General features: G+C 40.4%; 2 protein-coding genes across 2 annotated transcripts in view; both read left to right on the forward strand.

Annotated features, from left to right (window-relative positions):
* Positions 1-488: 488 nt before the first annotated feature.
* Positions 489-4,043, forward strand: RPS16 (ribosomal protein S16). Its single transcript, XM_021528059.4, has 6 exons — positions 489-544; positions 632-687; positions 1,346-1,447; positions 2,118-2,214; positions 3,666-3,713; positions 3,847-4,043. Exons 1-6 carry the CDS (start codon positions 490-492, stop codon positions 3,990-3,992), a joined length of 504 nt encoding a protein of 167 aa, XP_021383734.1. The 5' UTR covers position 489; the 3' UTR covers positions 3,993-4,043.
* Positions 4,044-5,178: 1,135 nt separating this feature from the next.
* OTOGL (otogelin like) overlaps positions 5,179-16,389 on the forward strand; it is a 94,844-nt gene continuing 83,633 nt past the window's right edge. The window contains exons 1-6 of the mRNA XM_085569748.1: positions 5,179-9,281; positions 10,243-10,282; positions 11,328-11,376; positions 13,473-13,749; positions 15,198-15,296; positions 15,917-16,071. Coding sequence (XP_085425874.1) covers positions 9,203-9,281; positions 10,243-10,282; positions 11,328-11,376; positions 13,473-13,749; positions 15,198-15,296; positions 15,917-16,071 — 699 coding nt within the window. The 5' untranslated portion in view covers positions 5,179-9,202. The remainder of the gene's footprint in view (positions 9,282-10,242; positions 10,283-11,327; positions 11,377-13,472; positions 13,750-15,197; positions 15,297-15,916; positions 16,072-16,389) is intronic.

Here is a 16,389-nt window from a genome sequence, read left to right on the forward strand (position 1 = left end):
GAGGTTCAAAGAGCGACTGTAAGCCTCTCCGCCTTGGCACCGTTTAGTTCTCCTTACAGCAGAAGCCCACCTGGTTCCGCTTTGTGACCGGGACCCAGCAAAGTGCACTGCGGTGTCAGAGGGCAGAGCTCCCGCCAGCCGCCCGCTGTCCCTGCCCCGCCCGGGCTCTCCCTGCCCCGCTCCCTGCCCCGCTCGGGCTCTCCCTGCCCCGCTCCCTGCCCCGCCCGGGCTCTCCCTGCCCCGCTCCCGCCAGCCGCTCGCTCTCCCTGCCCCGCCCGGGCTCTCCCTGCCCCGCCCGGGCTCTCCCTGCCCCGCTCCCGCCAGCCGCCCGCTCTCCCTGCCCCGCTCCCTGCCCCGCTCCCCCGGTCCCGCCCCGCCCGCCTCGGGTCCCTCGCGCTGCCGCAAAGCGCGCCAGCAGGGCCCGAGCCGGCCGTGCTCTGTCGCGCTGCCGGAAGCGCTGGCGTGGCGCTTTGCGGCGCGGCGCCCCTGATGCGCGGGCAGGAAGCCCCGTGCGGCCTTTCCGCGGAGCCGCCGCCGAGGACGGGTGAGTGCCGGGCCGCTCCGGCCGCGCCCGCCCGCCGCGCTCACGCCGCGCTCACGCCGCGCTCACGCCGCTGCCTCTCTCTTGCAGGAACAGCCATGCCGGCCAAGGGCCCCCTGCAGAGCGTCCAGGTCTTCGGACGAAAGGTGAGGCGCGGGCATGGCGGCCTGCCCCATCTGCTCCTCGCTGCCGGGCTGGCCCGCGCCTTCGGGCCGTGCGCGCTCGGCGTTCTCGCCGTGGCTCCTCGGCGGGGTCGTGCGGCGGGGCTCGGCCGGGGGATGGGGCCCACCGGGCAGCCCACGTGCCCGCTCCGTGGCTGCCGGAGCACGCCGCGTCCCTGGTGCGCTGCGGGGCTGTGGGGGAGGCTTTGCTCCTCTCGGGGATGGCTCTGGGTGGTCTCTCACCGGAGTCGCCCCAGCCCACAGCGGCCTGGCTTATCAGTGTCGGAATCTGAGGGGCACGTTGTGAGGCGGTGTCGGGAAGGTAAAGTTCGCCCTGTTGGATGGAATGCTGCGTCTCGAATAATTCACGGTACCAATCTCGTGAGAAAATGAGCCACAAAACTACGGTATTGTAGCACGGAGGGTTTTTCCTTCGTATACAATTAAGTCTTGTAAGTCTAAATCAAACACTGAAACTTATTAAGATTCTGTTGTAATACTGTGATTGTACCTGGAGGTGTAGGGAGAGATACTGTTTTGTGTTAGTCTAAGACTAAGACTGCTCGATTTTTAAAATGAAATTGAAGTTCCTGCTGCTTGTGCGAAAATAAAACGCTGTGTTAATACATGTTTGGATTTTTAGAAAACTGCAACGGCTGTTGCCCACTGCAAGAGAGGGAATGGCCTCATTAAAGTTAATGGAAGACCTCTGGAAATGATTGAGCCCAGAACTCTGCAGTATAAAGTAAGCATCCATCCAGCTTCTGCCCTGCATCCCTTTTTATACATATAATTGCTTCACACTGGAGACAAGTGGCCTGTCCTACTGAAAGTACCAAATTTTTGGTTGCTAACCTGAAATACAAATGCTATTATGAAAATACGGTAAACTTCACTTCTGTGATGGGGGGTTTTGCTTAACAGGTTTCATTTAATGTGAAGTATTCTTTGCACTTCCTACCCACTTTCTAAACTGAAATTGGTGACTTAAAGCCCTCATTTTAAAAAGGTTATTTAGAAGTTTATACAATAGGTGCTGAACAATGCTGACAGAATCTGTAACTATAAAGTATAAGTAGTGAAGAAAACTACCTAGAAACTATCGGGTCTTCACTTTTAATGAATTTGACTTTATTTTTATATATAGTTATGGCATTCTAGTTATTTCTCTTAATTCCCATGTATATATGGTTTGCTGCTAAGATATTTGAAACTTAAATAAACCGAAGACTTCAGAAAACATGAAAGCACTAGTAGATGTCAAAGAACTCTGCTAGAGGTGTACTTGACCTGGGTGTTTCCTTTTAAAATCAAGGCTCCATTTTTCACAGGATTCAATAACATCGCATTCGGTAAAGCTACTACGAGCTCTGACCCTTATTGCAAATGAATTTTCTTTGTGTTTCGTTTCCCAGCTGCTTGAACCTGTCCTCCTCCTGGGGAAGGAACGGTTTGCTGGTGTTGACATCAGAGTCCGTGTGAAGGGTGGTGGCCACGTAGCACAAATCTATGGTAAGGTTTTTGGTGGGATTTCTGGTGTGGGCTGGAATGGGTAAAGCCACTGTGGCGAGTTGACTCTGGCTGGATGCCCAATGTTCACCAAGCTGCTGTATCACTCATCTCCTTATCCTGATGGGGAAGGGGAGAAAATAAGATGGAAAACTCTTGTGGGTCAAGATGAATGCAGATTAATAAAGCAAAAATAAAGGCTGTGCACTGAAGCAAAGGAAAACTAAAGGCTTCCATCCGCAGGCAATGTTAAGCTACTTCCCAGGAAGTGAGGCCTCAATAGCTATAGCAGTTGCTTTTCCTTTGGTTTTACTGCTGAGCAGACATCCTCTGGTATGGAATATGCCTTCTGGTCAGTTTGGATATCAGTTGTCCTGGCTATGTCACAGGAAAATCATCTCAGACATACCCAATGCAGCTACATCTTTAAGAGGCTTAAGTTTGGAATAGTGACTGGCCAAACTGTTCTTTCTCCACTGTGCAAATGTAGTTTCTCATAAGGGCATGTTGATTATATTTTATGTTCAAAGCTGTAACAGAAAAAGCTGAGTAAAGCAAAATGAAGTTTTGACTAAATGCACAGGAACTACCTTTACCTTGTGAAGTGAGAGAATAGTTTAAATGCAGCTGAGCACAAAGATTTTAGGAGTGGTTTAGCCTTAGAAATTATATCCTTAGTTGGATATTTCCATGTTGCTCAGAAGCGTCTTTGCAGTATGAGCAAAGCTAGGCAGTTTTCCCCTTGCAGGGAAGGCTGGGCATATATTTGCATTAGCTGTTCCTAAGAGGTCATCTTTGCAAAAGATAGATTTGTTCTGCTCTTAATTTCAACGTAGTTAGTAAAGTGGAGCTGAGGCTGCATTAAAACTAGGCAAATTTCAGGCCCAAACTCAATACCATTTATTTTTCAGAACATTGATATTTTCATCAAAATCTTGATGTTAATGTTTTGACAGATAAGTGTAACAACATCCTCACAGTTCTGGTTACTGTTACTGTGCTAGTTTGTATTGCCGTGTTCTAGCACTCAGACCATCTTGTTGTCCCTTTTGCATCCTTAGTCTTTCAACACAGTATCAATTTTATCTTTGATGAAAAGTATAGACATTTCAGAGAACTGTGTTTCTAAAGATTTTGAAAGTTGACTACTTGTAGATAGAAAATGAACCTACATTTGTACTTGGGAGAGAAAGTGATCAGAGAGCACTTGTGCAATTTCTTGGCTAGCTGGCAGCTGTCAAATCAACAGATGAACTGTGGGTGGCCTCTTGGCACAGATTTCTTAAGGTTTGCCAAAGTAAGGGTCACGTGGACTATGTGGGAGGGGATACTAAGGGATGAAAGGGCAATTTGGCAGTGAACAAAATAGCATATTTCTCAGATAACTGGCACTTCGTGTTTATATTTTAAATAGATTTGCAGTCGTTAACTGATCTTTTATCTTTGTTTAACAGCTATCCGTCAAGCTATTTCCAAAGCTTTGGTGGCTTACTATCAAAAATGTAAGTAACTGATTGTTTTGTTAGCTTTACATGGAAATGTATGGCTTTTGGTTGTTTTATTGCAAAAAGTATTAATATGGATTTGTTCCATGTGAAACAGCTTAAACAAAAGATTTTTTTTATTTTTAAACAGACGTTGATGAAGCTTCCAAGAAAGAGATCAAGGATATTCTAATCCAGTATGATAGGACTCTGCTTGTTGCAGATCCTCGTCGTTGTGAATCCAAGAAATTTGGAGGGCCTGGTGCTCGTGCACGCTACCAGAAGTCTTACCGTTAAAATTGGCGTCTAATCATGTGGCAGTCAATAAACAGAAAGAATTTGATAATTTTTCATGTTTCTAAATTGCCTTTTCTTGGATGGGTAAATAGATTTTTTCACTGTGTGTTAAGATTGATACACAAAGGGATTTGTATTACAGTAAAATCAGTGCATTAATGGCAGTTCTTTTTTTTATCCTTTCATAGTAATTCTGATAGGTAGGGTTTTAGAAGTAAAGAAAAACTTTCTTTTGAGGAATGTGTGGTTATCCAAACATAAAGAAGGCTCACATCCTGGATTGGCAGGCACATGCAACACAGTGGTTCATGGGCCATTTCAGTCTTTACTCTTCTGATAGTTAATGTTGCCAAAACCAAAATAATTACGGGGCAAAGGAGGGAGATATGTTGAACTCTTGCATTACCAGATAATGCAGCAACTGAATCCTGGACTAATACATCTAAATTAGGAAACTTAAAATATTTAAATATAGTGTTTTGTAAAAATAGATCAAGGATTTTGTGTTTTAAGATTAAGTCTGAGTGATTAATCCTTCAACCACATGTTCACACGTTACAAGCCAAGAGGGGGTAACTGCTTATGTTACGAGCTAGGTGAGGCAATTTGAAAGCCTTGGAGGACGAAAGGGTGAAAAAAGTGAGTTGGAAAGTGATTTTCAAAAATTTGGCTACAAGATGTGCATATTAAATGTAGACGTTTCAGATCCTGTCCATTTACCCAAGGACGAAAAGTAAATTCTGAGTAAATGTGGGATGGGCCAACAATAGTCTTAAAAAGACTCATTCTGTCCTTTGGAAGAGATGCAAATTACGGAGTGAGGCTGTGGGTACAAACTGACCCAACTGGAGTGAGTACAGCCCTGAGCTGTTTGCTGTGTTTGTAAGCCAGTTTGGAGTGGAACTAGAAGAAATACTGGAGACTACTGCTGTATTGCTCTCCAAGCCTGGTATTTTAATGTCTGTGTATGCTTGTATGGCAGTACTGGAATTGTCATAGGAGTACCTTAGAACATGCTTGAAAAGCCCAACATTTAAAAATCTCAAGCTAATTTGCTTAATGGGAATTTTTTTTCAGTGTACTTAGTCAACACAAACCAGCTTCCCTTGTGTGTTGGGGAATTGGAATGAATAGTAAAATCCACTCTTTCACTGTAGTTTAATAAAACGTTGCTTACAGCTTTTTATTAATGTTAAGCATTTGTCATGAGGTCTGCTTTTTCAGTAGAAGGGTATTAAAGTTATCCTCACAGTTATTCAAGAGTTAAATGTGCAGCAAACAAATTCCTTCTAAAAAGGGAATTTCGCATCCATCTCCCCATTTTAGCTACCAGTTTCTGCCATGAAATAATTGCATTCTGTAATATGAATAGAAGTGCAATGCTTATATTCAAACCTCGCATGCTCCTGTTGAAGCAGAGAGACTTGTATGTTCTATCACCAATTCACATACCTGTGTTACTTGGTTTTACACAAAGCAAATTGGATACTCCATCTCAGGCTCCTGTCTGGTGAGATGCATGGTCTGCTTTCCTCAGTCCCCCTTTCCTGCTCTCTAAGCTGCCACGCTCATCCTCCTGGCTAGGTTTTCCAAGGAAAAGATGCTATGCAGAGTTGAGTTTGATCACTTGAATTCCTATGAGTTTTGTGAAAACCTGAGTCTTGATGTTAATTAGCTTCAGCTGAAGGAAAATAAATCTCTAGTTGTTTGGCTGTTTGAAAAGCAATGGCTCACTCATTGCTTAGGAGATGCTTCCTGGCCTGCCAGTTGGCACATAAATACCCTATGCTGTGGCTTGTCCAAAACTGATTCTTGTCTGGCTGTTAGATCTGTGGGATGGAGGGGAAAAGAGATGATGCAAAGTTGTGGTGGTGAAAATTAATGAGGCAGGGGGAGATGGAATACCTGATGCCAGTAACCTTAGAGGTGGATTTCACAGTTACGAGGAAGCCTGATGAATCTTCTGGTCACAGAACAGCTTGTAACAATTGGGGATTATTGTTAGCTATTATTTTGTGGAAAGGCTGAAAATAAAACTTGCATTGCTACTAATATATTCAGAGATATCTGCATGTCATTTCTTCAACCAGAAGACTCTAAACGTAATAAAAATGCTTTCTGAATGGAACTCTGATCCTATAAAAATGCCATGTTAATCCTGCAGAGTGATGTCATTCCCACACACTTATTTTCTAAATGAGAAATGTTTGTAGAAGTGGGCTGCTGTCTGTCTGGATGGCTGAAGATATTTTTTTTTCTGAGGTTGCTTACTAGTCACCCACTAGAGGGCTTAACTTCATTGGGAAACTGTAACCACTGTAAAGTTTGACGGTGTTTGCAAAAATGTTTCCTCCTGTTCTGGGTGCAGGGATGATAATCAAGCACTTGTCATTGAGCATCCACTCTGGCCAGAGAAACACATCCCCAGAGAAATAGTAAGAGTTTGATCTTCAAACCATTAAGAAGGTTCTTGAGCAGCCTGGGAGATGGTTCTCAGAAAAGAAGAAATGCCCCTCACCTCAGCTCTTTCATTAGGTTCACCAGTGTTAATCCTTAGGAAGATTATCTGTGCACAATAAAATGCAGCCTCACTTGAATTCTTCATTAAAAATACCATGTTTTGTTGACAATGACAGTGGACCCACTTTCAAACCAGGGTAAGCTTGTGCCCATGGCACAGAAGGCAGTTATTTCTTTATCCATTTTTTGTTATCCTGATGAGCATTGTGATGTGTATATAAATTTAAGTAGTCTCAAACATTATGTTGGAAAATTTGGAGATTTTTTTCTTTTTACTTCAATGTACAAATATATTACCACTTAAACGTTTACATTTTATTTTTGAAGAAAAAAAATCTAACTTAAAAATGTAACACTGACATTTTTAAAGTGTGGACAAGTGTGTTCTGTATTGTGCTTGTTTTCTTACAAAAGCAATTATTTTCTAGTGCTTTTTTTTCCAAGTTTTTCAGAAGTGCCAGTCGGGGAGTATTCTAATACTTGTGTAGATAATAACATGTTGTTACCTTGATATAATTTGATTTGAATTTTTAATCTCTCTCTTAATATGCTCTTCTGAGTTACAGTTCAGAGTACTTGGTTGAGTAATTATTTTTCTTTAGCTGACATCCTTAACATGCTTGGGACTTTGCTGTTTCCTACCTTGCCTTGGGCTGAAATGTCTAAACTTTATGAAGCCTATTGCTTTAACTCTTACAAAATTCCTTTGCAGATAATAAGGCTTGGACTATTTTTAAATATTAAAAGTTAAAAAACTGTGAAATACTGCATATACCAACTTCGCTATAGAAAAATTGTTTACAAAATTCCAAAACCAAACAAAACTCACATAAGTGCTATTTTGGATAGCTTTTCTTTCCCCTTTTAAACCAAAAAAAGTTCATTTCTATTAATATTACATTAATTTAGCTGTGAAACTGCATATGAAGCATAATGAGAAATACACTCTTGAGAAAGGGAGGAATACCAGATCAGATTTCTAAAAGGAGCTTGAGTTTTCAAGAGTTTCTAAACCAGACTTAGCTTGACAGTAAAATAATAGAGAGACTAGTAATGGAATTTGGAAGACGTAATGCTTGGTTTCATTTCATCTTGAGATCAGTCTTGAAAGTCTATTTTCTGTAAGTTCTCGCATAAGAGTTAAAATTCTGTGAGTGACTATATCAATGTTTCCATATGGCCTAAGAATTCACTTTTTTTGCTTCTGTTTGTGGTGTGGAGTTGTTTTGGATCATACTGCAGGTGCACATACAGCAGGTGCAGCTGAGCTGAGATATGCAGTCCAGCTGCAGACAAACAGCCAATCCATTGGAACAGACCATAGCTACTCCCATAGAGGTAAAAACAAAGCAACAAACTCCCTTGAAATGCAACTATGGAAGTGTCAGCTTCTCAGATCCAATAGTAATAAAAATAGTTCTTAAATACTCCACACAGGGTATGTAGTAGTGTTATGCATCAGTTTCCAATAAGTACCCTTGCACCATCAGTGACCCCAAACCTTCACCAGTGCTGTTGGCTGCTCTGTGGACACAGGGTTTTGTCCTTGTCCATGCTTGCAGAGGCTGAGTTTTCATTTGCTTTCTCTTGTCCATATGGGGAACAGGAAAGAGAAAGAGCTGGAAGAAAGGATGGGAGAACTTTTTACCCAAGAGAAGCCATCAGCTTCTGAATTTTATTTGGGTCCAACCACGGCTTCTGTAGCATGCTCAGAGGGTCTCACAAAGCACCTCTTAGGAAGAATGAAAAATAGGCTAAAGATAGGCTTTGCAAAATAAAATGAGCAGCAACAATTTCAAGTAGCATTATAAGTGTTTTTAAAGCTGTGCTTTTTGATGATTCTGTTTACATTATGGCAAAGCAGGTAAGAGACTTTTATTTTAAAACATAATTTTTAATTTTTGTAAAATTGTCGTTTTATATTTTAATGAAAAATAGAAATTAAACCCTTTGGCCCTGTCAACTTCTTTCTCCTTTTTCCTAATATGAAGTTTTCATAACATGTTTTATTAAAACTAAAATATAGTTATCCTCTGAGAATCCTTCTTTTGTGCTATAGGCAAACTATATCCAGAAAAGCATCCAGAATATTCTTTAAAAGCCAGATATATTATTTAACAGAAGTCCATCTCTCTCCTTTCAGGACAGAGAAAAAACATTAATATGTTAATATGTAAAACCATGTAGTTATAATTATACAGTGGTATTATTTCAGGATCTTGCAAAAAAATGTTGCTGTACTAAGGAGTAGAGAATAGCCCTCAGCTCAAGCCTCAGTGCGCACAAAGGTGTGTGACGACAGAAGGATCTCTCAAACCACCATGACATGGCAACATTTCTGTCATTGTCTGCTGTGTTATAAAGGGCCAATTCAAATCAACAGGGGAGTAATACTCGCAGGTCTGGTGGAAGTGTAACTAATACAGGCTGTGCTGAGGAGCTCCCATGCATTGCTAATGAGACACATGCAGCCAGGAAGTTGTACTCGCAAAGCTCCTGAAGCTGCATGTAGCTACCAAGCTTGATGTCTCCTGCTCTTTTCCTCTTTTACATTGCATTCTTTAAAGTAATGAGTCCAATTATCTAACCTCTGAAGGATTTAAACACACTGTAGAAATACACAATTGTAAGATGCCCTATAATCAAAGCCCTTAATTTCGATAAATTACCTTTTTCCAACTTATACTGAAATGAACATTGTAGGAAAGCACAGTTTAATGATACCATGGAGTATATTCTTGCTTCATTCACTGCTGTCCACTTTGCAAGGTAAGAATTTTATTATATTTTTTGTAGTAATACTAATTTTTACAAACTTTTTCTAAATATTTTAATATTACAGCTAGTTATTTTTCTATCATTATTTTTTTTGACCTTGCTGGAATTTTTAAATGCAATTTAAACAAGTATATATCACCATTCTCTCTCACAGGTGTCGAAACTAAAATATAAATTTTTTAAGAGTCATTTTTTACATCTGAATTGGTTAGAAAACAATTATTTATTAACAAAGTCTAACTTTCTTGCCTTTCTTGCTATTATTGTCAGATGAGTAGCATTTAATGGTTTTCAATGAGGTAAGATTTTATTTGATGACTACACCTGCAGTTTGTTTAAACATTTTTAGACTGCTAGGGTAGATAATTGCCCTTCTAGTTATAGAAATTTTCTTACTTTCTATGTAATGTAACTGGATCTTATATATAGTTTCCTTGCTACAATTATAAAGATTTCTAATATAATATTAAAAGTTTTTTTGTAGTTTTGTTTGATTTTGTTTATTTGCTGGCTTGTTTTAAGCATGGACTCATTTAAAATTATTTGCAATTCAGTCTTCTAAGCAACAGTCAGAAAAGTATTTTAACTCTGAAGGTTTGATTCTGGAAAGCTCTGAGTACCTGTTCTGTTTTACCTGTTTACCTGTTCTATTTTTTTGTTCTGAGCCTCTAAAGAACTATGAACTCTTTTTACTTCTTCATGGTAGCGCATACCAGAACAACAGCCATGAAAACCTGCAGGTAAAGACTGTGTGAGAGAATCAAATTGTTAGGAAGGAGTGCATAAAGTGCTACATTCCTTGGATACAGAGTTTGTACAAAGGTGCCCTGGAAAACTCAGGATTGTTAAACCCTAAAATTCAATAATGTTGTTTTAAACTTGACATTGCTTGCCAAGGGCAGAGTGATGCTATAGAAAAAAATGTTTAACTTTGAGATTTTTTAATTGACAGGATCTTATTGCAAGCCTCCTCTTTTGAGAAGAACTTTGAGGTAAGTTTTTATTGAGCAAATGCAATGCAGTGCAAGTTAGAAAGTAAAATATAGCCTTGAATACAATGTGTAAAATGTCATCTACATGTAGATTGGATGTAGAACACACTTTCAGAATGTTTACAACTCTTTCCCAAGTATTTATGTAATGGGCATGGGTTCTCAGTTTGAAAAATGGAAGTCCTTATGAAAAATGATACTTCTATGGTCTCGAGAAAGCTTAGAGGAATAATGGAATGAAAGCAGCATGAGATCATGATTTCATGACTGGAAAAATACATTAAATGAGTATCCATCTACAGTTTTAACTGCATGATAAAATCCTAGCTGCTATTTGAAGCACAGAGAAGTAAGTGCGGTACAGCCTTAAAATAAACATTTTGAATACTAATTTTCACATAGAAGCTGAAATCCAAACAAAACCCAAACTAGGCAATGTTCCTGATCCCATTGAATTAAATGGGATCTATGCCATCAATTTCAATGGAAGCATCAAGTTGGACGTAGCTTTGTGTGTCTTATGATTTCTAATACATCTAGTGGACACACAGGCATGTCAAATGATATGCCATCATGAAGTGTTGATACAACTAAGTGTGTTTTATAGTTTGATGCCCTTGTTTCTAAACTTAATCACAAATTAAAGTTGGCTCCAGCTGGAGACTCATCTCTTGCTATCAAAAGTACCATCAGAGTATATTCAAGCAACACACTGGGGAACTTGTAGCCACTGACATGCCACATGAAGTAAATATGAAGCTGCTTTACAATTTTGTATCCTGTTGTGTAAGTCTGTTTTGCCTATTTATGTCTCCCCAAAGCTCCAGGTACCTCCCTGTCCAAGCAGAGATTGGAGAGCTGCCCAATTCTGTAAAATGAGACACTGACAAAAAAAAAAAAAATCACCTTTTTAAATGTTAACCTAAGAAAGACCTCTTTGATAAAGTGATGGTAATCAGAGAGAAACACTTCTCTCTGGGGACTTGCTTATTCAGGTTGCTCCAGGGACCTTTGATAATACAAGATCCTTTTTGTTTTCTTCCAGAACTGAGTCTAATGCAACTCGACAGAAAAGAGATCTTGTAACAGCCGAGGTAGGTTATACCTCCAAAAGCAGGAGGGTGGGGAAACCCTCCTCCCTTTTCTGCTCTGGGCCTTTGCATCCTTACAAATGACCCTTTGTGGGGAGATGGGCTGTGGTAACAGGAGGACAGTGAGGAGGAGCAGCTACTCCCCACCTGCTCACCCCACCGGAGCCATGGCCTAATGCCTTCATTCTTCCTCAGCAAAGCACCCAGTGGATGACTGACCTGCCGAGCCGACTGACACACACCATGGGAAATAAACCCGGGGCGTCTCTGTCTTTTGTGGGGGTGAACAGGACCTGGAAAGCTGTTTGTGTTTGTTTTTGTGTTTGTGAGAGGCACAATGGCTGCGCCACTGGCAAGGCTCCTTCCTGGACATAGTGCCCTGGCGGCTCCGTCCCAGCCCTGGCTCCCATCACCCTGGCCCCACGCTGCCTCAGTGCTGCATCCCAGCAATGTTGTGCTGAAATTCAATCCTAAATGGAGGAATCTTGTTCCCCCACTTGTACACACTTGGGCTATGGAGCCCAGCCAAGGGTTATAACCCCTTTGAAGGGGGTAGGCAGGAAGCCAGAGGCGGTCCCACCTCAGGGTGTTCCAGGGAGCCTGTGGCTGAACCAGAGGTGATTTTCTCCAAGACCTTTGAGATCTGTGTGCCGCTACAGAAGGCAGCTGGTGTGAAATGCTGCACTGAGGGAAATTAAGACTCTGAGAGAAGCAGGACTGGAGGTGTCCTTGGAGGGCCCTCAGCAGGGAAGTGCTGTTGCACCAAGCACGTTCTGCAAAATGACGCAAAGGCCAAAAGCAGCTTTTGTGAGGCGGGTGGCTTGGAGTCACTATCAGAAAATATGGGAATGGGTCTTGTTGTGCAGAAAGGGAAGGGACCCTCTGCAGCTAGCAATGGACCATGGGCACCAGGAATAATTTTGGTGCAGAGGGCCTTCCAGGTGGTGCATCAATGAAATCTATTTCAGGTTGATTTTTAAACAGATTGTACTACTTGGAAGCATCCCACAACATATTTCCATTTGGAAAAGGGAACTGTAAGAGGTGTTGGCAAGACTAACCCTAAAATGTTCCTTGCACAGTGTTGTTAACTTGAGATCCATCAGTTCAAACTAGAGATGTGGAGAATGAGTGGAGTCAGTAGGGAAGAAAGAAATTAGCTTACAGGAAAAGACCAAAAATTTCTTAGTTGTGCAGCTGAAGGCTGGCACTTAAGTCTGTGGGGACTGCAGAAAGGTAACTGTTTTTTCATAGAACATCAGATAAGAAATAAATAACACACAGAGGAAAGAAGAGCTATTTAAGCAAAAAGGAACAGATTTATAAAGGAAGGGATTTATACTGGCCACGAATAAATGTAAGTAGGAAATATTTAAGTACTCAGCACTTCAATTCTGGTAAACTTTCCAGTCAGACTAGTGGAGGCAGAAGCCCCAGGGTACTTTCAGTCTGGAATGGGATCAGTTCTTGGAAGGGAAAATGTGATGTGATGAGCTGCAATATCAGAGTGCTGGGCCAGGTGCAGGGTTTCCTCATAGTGTCAGGCTCCCTGTGACTAAACAGGAGGCAGGTCAGGCAGATATGCTTTCTCTGTTGTTTGGGATGAACCAATTCTGAAGGATCTCAAGGAGAACACAAAATCCATTGCAGCTAGATTGGCCATAATGGGATGATCTGGATGCAGCATGGAGTAGGAATCAGGGGAGTGGAAGCAATAGAGGGACCTCTTCAGCTATGGGTATTTGAGTGAAGTGAAAAAGGGAGATTGCACTCTATCCCCTTCCTTTTCCTTCCAAATGTAAATGAAAAACTTCCCATGTGGAACCTTGGTGATTCACTGGAACTGGAGGGCATAGATGAGAAGCCAGTAGTGATCTCACATAGCAGTTGTATCTTTCCCCAGTCTCCTTAAAAGCCACTGTGCTTCCCTTTCCCAGGCTGCTGATCCCTCCAGCACCACCTATGATTGTGCTTGAGATGCAAATTGCTCTTCTGTATTTAAAGTTCCAACTCAGTGTTTGACTGCAAGGCCTCAGGCTTTTATCAATTAATTTGTAAACAACAAACACCCTGATTTTGCTTTTACGTTTCTCTGACAGGTTAAATCTGCCTCTCAGTTGCAGCATCATGGGGCCCTGATGAGGAGTCCACCAGGAGGTCAGTGCTGTGCCCCTCACCTGCAGGAGGAGAGAGCTCTGAAACTGCTGCCTTCCTTCCCTGTGTTACCATGGGCTGTGGAAGCCCTCTTCTTTATGCCTCTACAAAACTCCGTCCTGACTCATTTTCTCATTTTAACCATGTTAAATATTAAAAAAAAAAAAAATCTGTTAAAATTGTACTTTCAAAATAGGGCCTTACAACCAAATCTGAACTGCTAAGGAAGTCAATCTTTTGAGATTTTGTTTTTTTTTTAAAGTTTAGTTCTATTACAATTTTTAATTTCTGCCACTTTTTTTCTGGCCTTGTCAGAGGATGTAGCTGTATCAGAGAGGCTTATAACTGGTTGTGCAAAGTGAAAGGAGTACTAAGGCAATGAACATGAAGCTGCTTTTGTAATGATTTAAGTATTGGACAAACATGTAAAGCAGGCTCAAGAAATTGTTTTACAGAAAAGTTCACTATGCAACTTTGATTGGAATTTTGATATCCTTGGAAAAAAGGCTCGTGCCTTCTTTTGCATTTTATTATGTAAATGAATATATGCAATTTTACAGCTCAAAATTCTAAAAACAGCAAAAGATTTGTTATAGAAACAATAGTTTTTGCTTTGTTGGTATTTTCAGAGTATCTATGTATATTTGGAAAGCAGTTCTTAAATGGAAAAAATTCAAAGCTAAGCATGGAAAGGAATTTTCACAATGACAGATGATATTCCTAACCACTGGTAGCTTCTGTGTCCCTTTACTGTAAAGGTCCCATTTTTTTTCCCATTTATGTCACTATCAGTTTTGCTGTGCTTCACTGGGAGTGGAAGGGCCTGTTTATTTAATTTACTTTTCACCTTTTGTAATGATTTTTAAATCTTCACCAGCAACATTGGAAGCTTTTATATGTATGTAGACTTTTAATCCTATTTCAAGAAAGCAAGCAACTATCTGCAAAAACTGGTGACTTTGAGACTAGCTTTCTTCTCCACTTTTGGGGAATGATGATTTAGACCCACCTCAATGAATGATTAGTAAATGACAAGGAGGTCATAGACCTCAGACCAAACAGACTATAAAACTGTTTAATGCTTTTGGAAAAAATTACTAATTATAACATAAAACAAGCCATTCCCATGGAACCTAAAGTCCCTGACTCCAGTCATCTCTGAAGCAGAAATAACCTTTTAGCTGACTTTTTTTAGAATGTGGGGAAGGTTGTTTAGGACTAGTTTTGACTCTAAAATATATATTCTGGCTTGTTCATAAACTGAATGTACTCTTGCAGTAATGTTTAGGAGGAAGAAGCTGAATATACGTATAAATTATGCTGAATTTAGTGAATTAGAATGATCTGTGTCCTGTATATTTTGAGATCAGTGGGACTAGGATTTGATTTCTTTACATGGGAACTTGACCTTTTGTTTGCTTGGAGGAGGTTGACCTTTTGCTCTTTTGTTAGTTTATAAGTCTCAAACCAAATGAGAACCTTGCTTCTCTTTTAACTAAGGAACATGAAGGATTAAATTAAGCATATATTAAAAAATGGAGATAGCTGTTGATTAATTTTCTCAGCTAATATAGTGGCTCATGATTTAACAATAAAAAGATTTAACTGAGATCTCTCAATCTCTTTGCAAAATACTGCATCTACTTAAAGGCTGGAATGCTTCTTTGCAGGTTCATGTCCTCAGGAATGCCTTAATGGAGCAGCCTGCACAGAGGCAGGTGACTGTGACTGTCAGATATTTCAGGCTCAAGGAAGCAGGTGCCAAATTGGTACGTTTTTTGGGCCAAAATAGTTTAGTGTCAAGTTTCAGGGAGATTTAGGAAACAGATTTTGAAAAAATACTGATACCAGCATATTTGTGATTCTTCTGTAACAGGACTCAAATCTGGCCAGTTAAAACGATTAAAATTTTACGCATTAGGGACATACAGAAAGCAACATCAGAAATGCCTACATTTTAGTACTTAATGATATATAGATATATAACTAATAGACTATAGTTTAGTATATCAGTAGCCAGACAGCTTTTTTTTTAAAGTTAGATGAAAAACCAAAAACCACCGCATTTCTTTTAAGAAGCAGTGGTTTATTGCAAATTAAATTACCTACTATTGAAATACACTAGTTTCTGGAATCTCCTGTGTGTAGGGATCAACAAGAATTGTCTTCCAGGATGTGCAGAATATCTAAATCCCTTGCCTCTACTTGTAATTAAAATGTCTCCACTGAAGCAAATAAAAACTTAATGATGATTGCACATGGCTAAAACTGCAGACTTAAGACTAAAATGACTGCTGACTTTATTTAAAGTTGAAGGCATAAGTTTATCTTTTGTACTTGCTAATTTTTGGTGACCATGCTTCTTGTAAACTCAGTGTGTTCTCTCCAGTACCTAACACTGGTAAGGACCGAGATGGGATTTGCAAATCGTGGGGACAGTATAATTTTGAAACATTTGATGGCATCTACTACTACTTCCCAGGGAATTGCTCCTATATATTTGCAAAAGACTGCAGTGCTCTGGAACCTCAGTACACTGTTTGGGTAAGTATGTAAACATACTCTAGACATAAGTATGTAAGTAAACATAAAAGTAAATAAGTAAGTAAAATAAGTAGAGAGACAATAACTATACCAAATTGGGCATTAATTACTTATAAATATAATTTTTTTGTGGAAAACATCTGGAAAAGCCTAAACCTATATGCAGTAACTCAAAATACTAATGAAATTATGATCAAAAGAGTCAGTATATTAAAAATAGTTTTTCTTTCTCTTCCGATCCTTAATGGGATATCTGCTCACTCCCTTGTGGGAGCAAAGGTAGTCTTAAGGTCTTACCATTCTAGGTAGGACCCTAGA

Source organism: Lonchura striata, chromosome 1A (genome assembly GCF_050655825.1).
Source record: "Lonchura striata isolate lonStrDom1 chromosome 1A, ASM5065582v1, whole genome shotgun sequence".
NCBI lineage: Eukaryota > Metazoa > Chordata > Aves > Passeriformes > Estrildidae > Lonchura > Lonchura striata.

What these genes read in the sequence shown, in the direction of transcription:
- RPS16 (XM_021528059.4), top strand. Translation starts at nt 490, where the DNA reads ATGCGCGGGCAGGAAGCCCCGTGCGGCCTTTCCGCGGAGCCGCCGCCG. An exon ending in GGAGCCGCCGCCGAGGACGG is followed by an intron (nt 545 to 631) that starts GTGAGTGCCGGG and finishes TCTCTCTTGCAG; the next exon opens with GAACAGCCATGCCGGCCAAG. An exon ending in TCCAGGTCTTCGGACGAAAG is followed by an intron (nt 688 to 1,345) that starts GTGAGGCGCGGG and finishes TTGGATTTTTAG; the next exon opens with AAAACTGCAACGGCTGTTGC.